The sequence below is a fragment of the Bradysia coprophila genome, unplaced genomic scaffold, assembly GCF_014529535.1.
Source record: "Bradysia coprophila strain Holo2 unplaced genomic scaffold, BU_Bcop_v1 contig_70, whole genome shotgun sequence".
Classification (NCBI taxonomy): Eukaryota; Metazoa; Arthropoda; class Insecta; order Diptera; family Sciaridae; genus Bradysia; species Bradysia coprophila.
Genome location: NW_023503941.1, coordinates 823,363 through 829,362, shown reverse-complemented (window position 1 = coordinate 829,362; position 6,000 = coordinate 823,363). Strand labels below are relative to the sequence as shown.

General features: G+C 38.6%; 1 protein-coding gene across 1 annotated transcript in view; it reads right to left on the bottom strand.

Annotated features, from left to right (window-relative positions):
• Positions 1 to 2,602: 2,602 nt before the first annotated feature.
• The window catches only part of LOC119083571 (paired box protein Pax-6-like), a 43,763-nt gene continuing 40,365 nt past the window's right edge, over positions 2,603 to 6,000 (bottom strand). Inside the window, exons 7-10 of the mRNA XM_037193317.1 lie at positions 3,685 to 3,935; positions 3,311 to 3,624; positions 2,898 to 3,244; positions 2,603 to 2,824 (exon numbers count right to left, since the gene is read on the bottom strand). Coding sequence (XP_037049212.1) covers positions 2,736 to 2,824; positions 2,898 to 3,244; positions 3,311 to 3,624; positions 3,685 to 3,935 — 1,001 coding nt within the window. The 3' untranslated portion in view covers positions 2,603 to 2,735. The remainder of the gene's footprint in view (positions 2,825 to 2,897; positions 3,245 to 3,310; positions 3,625 to 3,684; positions 3,936 to 6,000) is intronic.

Below are 6,000 nucleotides of genomic sequence, written 5' to 3'. Positions count from 1 at the left end.
AATGAAACAAAATCTAGCAAAATCGGATGAGATTTACTCGATTTATGTGCAAAAAACACTTAGGGCCGAGTAGCGGCCTTAGTCCAAGGGCCCAAATTTGAAACATTTTTTGCCATCATTCTATTCGGTATTCAATTATCTCTCAAATAAAACAAAATCTAGCAAAATCGGATGAGATTTACTCGATTTATGTGCAAAAAACACTTAGGGCCGAGTAGCGGCCTTAGTCCAAGGGCCCAAATTTGAAACTTTTTTCGCCACGTTCTTTTCGGTATTCAATTATCTCTCAAATGAAACATAAACTAGCAAAATCGGATGAGATTTACTCGATTTATGTGCAAAAAACACTTAGGGCCGAGTAGCGGCCTTAGTCCAAGGGCCCTAATTTGAAACTTTTTTCGCCACGTTCTTTTCGGTATTCAATTACCTTCCATAAAAAACTAAAACTAGCAAAATCGGATGAGATTTACTCGATTTATGTGCAAAAAACACTTAGGGCCGAGTAACGACCTTTGAGCCCTCCCAACAAGCCCATGTTACATCTTACCCAAAAACAATGTTCAGCAACTTTGTTCTACTCGTCAATACCTTTCATTTAATATATGACAAGCAGCTATTGCGTGCGTATTTCGGTAGATATCGTCGAAAGTCTGAAAAACACCTATAGGGCCCTAGCTCTGGAGGGGCCGACCCTACCATGCCCATTTTCGAACTTGACCTTACTTTTGTCGATACCAATCGGGGAAAAAAAGAATTTTGAAAAAAGGTTGTGATTTACTCTAGCTAGAGGGGTCACGGACGGACGGACGGACGGACGGACGGACGGACGGACGGACGGACATTTTTTTTATTGCGGATTCGTCATCTATGAACATAAGCAAATGCTTTGCCCTTACTGTCTGCTTCCAATTCGACGTGTTACAAACGGCATATTAATCTTATAAGCCCCCAGTACTTCGTACGGGGCTAAAAATTAAACAAAATTTGGAAAAGGAACATTTTTCATAAAATGAACGTTTTAAGCTGTGTGAGCCATATCTCAAAAATTTATGTTTTAATGAATATTCTAATGAAGTCCACTTATCCACTTACAAAAGAACTGATATCGGTAGGGTGACGCTTTCAGATTCGATACGCAAAACGAAATGACATACGATGAGGAAGCTGTAAACAACTGCATGAAAAGTTCGTTATTGGAACAATGTCAGACATTTTGAAACTCAATTTAATGTGAAGTTGTAGATTTTAGATCCATTCGGAATGTGTACAATCTTGTCAATGTTAATAGCTATGACGCTGAAATCGTTTGGCGTTTGTTGTGCATTTCTTTTTGTGTATCGTTCTTTTCTAAGTGTATAAAAGAATCTGCGTCACACCTCCACTGTAAGTGGTTTTTGGGTGATTTTGTATGAACTTTTAATCCAATTTTTTTTTTACAATTGTAGGACTTGTATCCAGTACTCTATTTAGATTACCACTTATGCTTGAGGTGCTTTGCTGAAAGACAATCGGATTCCGAGAATTGACCTTACAATAGATCTCTAGATCTCCTAGATCTCTAAATGTGTCAAATAACTTGTCGATTTCACAAAGCCAACCTCAAAAGATATTCCGTTCACAGAGCTGCCCCTTGAAATATATGAAAATTTGTGTCCAGCACCTTTTTTGTTCGATTTGAGGTTAGTTTTTATGAAAATGACAACTTATTTGACAGCGCAAACGACATTGACAATGATCTATTTTCGGTAGTGGTTAAACATATTTCGACTCGATGCGAGGAAAGAAGTGAGCCAGTAATAAAAGTGGAGATAAGTCACCTAGAAATGGGTAGTGGGAACCTAGTAGCATGAAAATTTATTTTTATTTTACAGTGTTGCGAAGTTGTGGGAATTTTATGGGAAGTGGGAGGCCTGTCGGTAATATACAAATCAATTTTTAATCGAACATATTTTCAGTGACACAAAAAGCCATAAAATAATATTCTCCGATGGAATACAAAAAGTAATGAATAAACTAGACGATGAACGTGGGGGTAACGAAAATAATGTGTAACTGAAGATTTTAGTTTTATCTGTCGATTTTGGTTAAACGACCTCAATGTCATTAGTAACGTTCGCGATCAGTTATAGCAGAATCTAACAGAAATTTTTCGTTAAATTTGTCTCGAATTTCGTTGAGTGTGGCGTGGGGTAGTCTGGCACACCTTACAAATTGCTGGTATGCCAGATTCACCTCTAAGGGGCGAATCTGGCACAGTCATGATTTTTTGTTACATGCAGTAAAAGGGCGCATACTATGATCGCGTGTGCCAGATTTCCCAACGCCATCAAAACACAGATTTTTCAAAAAGTTCTACCACAAGTCTTGTCGTTGCGGAAATTTTTTCGCGTAGCAAAGGCTTTTTTAGCATGCGTTAGGAAAATAGCTATTTCGTTACTCACAAAAACGCACCATTTGCAAACGCTCAACTGATCAGCAAATCATTGTTCGAGACCAACTTTTAAATATCCCTTTTGCAGTGATTCGGTCGATTGACGTAAAATTTGTTCTCCCTTTAACAATTTTGATAGCGACTCGACCGGATCATAGTTACATCTGTTCCTTAACGTTTTCGCTACAAATAATAGTACGATCGGTGGAATGGAATTATTTTCGAAAGAAAACAAAAGATTTCTTCTGACTAAAATTAGAATCTTAACAAAAATCATAAATCAAAATTGATATTAACACCATGGTCACTGAAGCCTTGCCCAATATTGCGTTGACATATCTGGAGGTTGACCAGGAACGGCGACTGGCACAGAAACTCCAGGTGATATGAGTCCTTCGAAATAATGAAGCGAACTCAAATTACTAAACCATTTCCGGATGCCGGCGCAATGAATTCCAAATCTTACCTGTTGTGTTTCCATTCGATGGACCATACGCAGAACCGTTCATTTGATATCCCGTCTGTGATGGACTGCATGGCGAATGACGTGTTCCATAACCTAAGCCTAATGAATCGTATGTGGAATGGGAATGTGATGGATGTGGCGGCACAACACCGCCAACAGGTCCGATCGGTCCACGTGTCATGTGACATTGGTATGGTGACGGTGGAGTTAAATCACGTTGCTGCAAACAATTTCCACTGCCGCCATTACCGCTACCCGGTACAATGCCAATGTTCGGTGAGGAAGGCATTGATCCAATCGACGGATGAGAAAAGGATGACATCGATGTCATTGGACTGTTGAAAAAACTTTTTTTTTTTTGGTTCGTTATGAGCAGTTCTCAGTTAGTTGTTGGTGGTGAATGCTTCTCTTACCTATAAGAATCAGTCATTGACATTGATGGATGTATCGTTGAGTACATAGAACTCATTGTGCTGCCAAAATTTGAATTCAGATTTAGCCTAGGAGGTGATAGAGACGGAATCTGTGTGCTACTATGGATACCCGATTGCAAATCATTCGTTCCATCACTTGGTGTACCCAAATGTGATGGAGTTGATGATCCATGACTTGTGTTCGTATTTGTGTTGCCGCCCGTTCCGATTGGATTGGATGAATTTGGCGTTCGTCGTTGATTACGAAGCTTCTCCTCTCGTCGCCATTTCGCTCGGCGATTCGAAAACCAAACCTAAATCATTTTTTTTACAGAACAATCGGTCGAATTTTGATGATTCGATCATTTACGAACCTGTATCCTCGCTTCAGGTAATCCAATTTTGGATGCTAGCCGTTCCCGAGCAAAAACGTCAGGATAATGCGTTCGTTCAAATTCCTTTTCTAGACTATCTATTTGGTCGTTCGTAAAAGATGTACGATTTCGTTGAAGCTTTCTTTTTAAACGCAATCTTGCCTGATCATCGTCTGTACCAATCGTTGAGCCAGCATTCGAATTTTCTCCTTCACCAGACCCAGTTTCATCGGAGTTTTGAGCGTCTAGTTCTGTAATCAAATTTTCAATTTTTTCGTTCATTTCGGAATTTTAAAGACATTTAGTGGTAATGAGGTTTGAGAGAGGGATGGTGATAATTTCGCTGCACTGAGAATACAGGTACTCAATTATATTATGAGTATGGGATTGTAGGATGCATTACTTTTACATCCTACACACTTCCCACATTCAATTGAACAAACGAATTCAATTTCATTTTTAGACCCGTACGAAGTACTGGGGTCTTATAGGTTTACGCATACGTTTGTAACACGTCGAATTGGACTCCCTGAGTAAGCGGAAACCTATTGTGGTTGTCTAGAGATGCCAAATCCGCGAAAAAAAAATGTCCGTCTGTCCGTCTGTCTGTCTGCACGATAACTTGAGTAAAACGCATCCGATTTTGAAAATTCTTTTTTTTCCCGTTTGGTAATGTCAAAAGACAGGCTAAGTTCGAAGATGAGTGATTTTGGATCGACCCCTCCCGAGCTGTGGCCCAATAAGTGCTTTACGGTTTTTCGAAGATATCTCCGGACATTTAAACGTTAAACTTGTAAGTGATACGTCAAATAAAAGGTATTTACAATACCGATCGACAAAAAAAAAGTTTATGGAAATCGGATGACCGACTCGTGAGTTAGACCCCTTGGTGTGGAACAGGCACAGGGCGGCAAGCAGTTTTTGCTTGTAGGTCGGCCACGTTTGAACATTTTTCGCTTTATTAGATAGGTATTGACCGTACCAATCAGGGAAAAAAAAGTTTATGAAATTATGTTCACCGGAGCGTGAGCTAGGTCTCTTGGAGTGAGCTCTTATCTGGCTACTCGGCCGTACAGTGAACGTGGAGTATTTTGTCAATATCTCGAGTAAATTTTAACCGAATTTCATGAATTTTATTTTGTTTGAAAGGTTTTAACGAATTTACATGTCAGTACTATTTCCGGTCTCCTAACAAAATGGCTGCCGGCGGCCATATTGGATTTTATAAAAAGTGATATATCTTGGGAAAAATGGTACTTAGAGAGTTTCTGTTAACATGGAAATAATTTGTTATGTGTGTGGGGTGTTTCAGGCATTCCATATATGGACATCTATATATCTATATTCACCTATATTGAGCTATATACAGGCATATAGAGCTATATAATAGCATATATTTTTCTGTGAAATGTTTATTTATAGTGAAATATAGGTAAATATAGCGGTATATAGCTGTTTAAATAGGAATTTATGAAAGTTGACTTCGTACGGGGCTGTCTATATTGCCTCCGGCAATTTATTTGTAAATGATAACAAGGCAAAGAGTGGATAATGTAAGTGATTTTAAAGGGAGAATAGTTTTTCAGCAGAGAAGAAAATGAAGTAAGAGAAATGAAGAGTTTCACATTAAAGGCTTTTGATACGAATAGGTGTTTCGTACGGGTCGGCGTTAGCTATGTTTGATTTTGTCGATTGGCACCATTGACATACAGGTAGTTAGTTCTCATTATCTGCTTGTGGTGGCACCATATACTTTGCGTGTCCAAGCAGTTAAAGAATTACTAGGTAGCGTCAATCAAAATTCTGAAAGAACAGTTTAGATCACATCTGACTTGATCGCAAAGGCAGTAAGCAATTTAGAAGTTTTTTTTTTGTGCACTATATGTATTTTACATGCTACATGCGTCGAAAACGGTACTTTTCATGTTTCACGCACTAATTTCGACTTTCAAAGCATGCAAAAACCACTCGGGATAAATAGATGAAATGTCTCGTTTTCGCGTGTTTATTGACCTCGGCTACGCCTCGGATCAACAAAATTCACACGAAAACCATACTTTTCATCTTTTTATCCCAAGTCATGTAAAATACTAATGCTTTTCTGATCTTTCAAATATCAGAAGGAAATTCGTATGGGAGAAATGTAAAACCCTAATGAAATACATGTAGAATGAATGGAACGAATTACATGAAGAAAACCAACAAAACCGTTAAAAACGTGTGTTGATTGTTGAGTTTAAATTGGACAAAATAGCAAAATTCTAATCATAAGATGTTGTGCAACAAAATGACGATCGGCTGTACCTCCACCGTTTT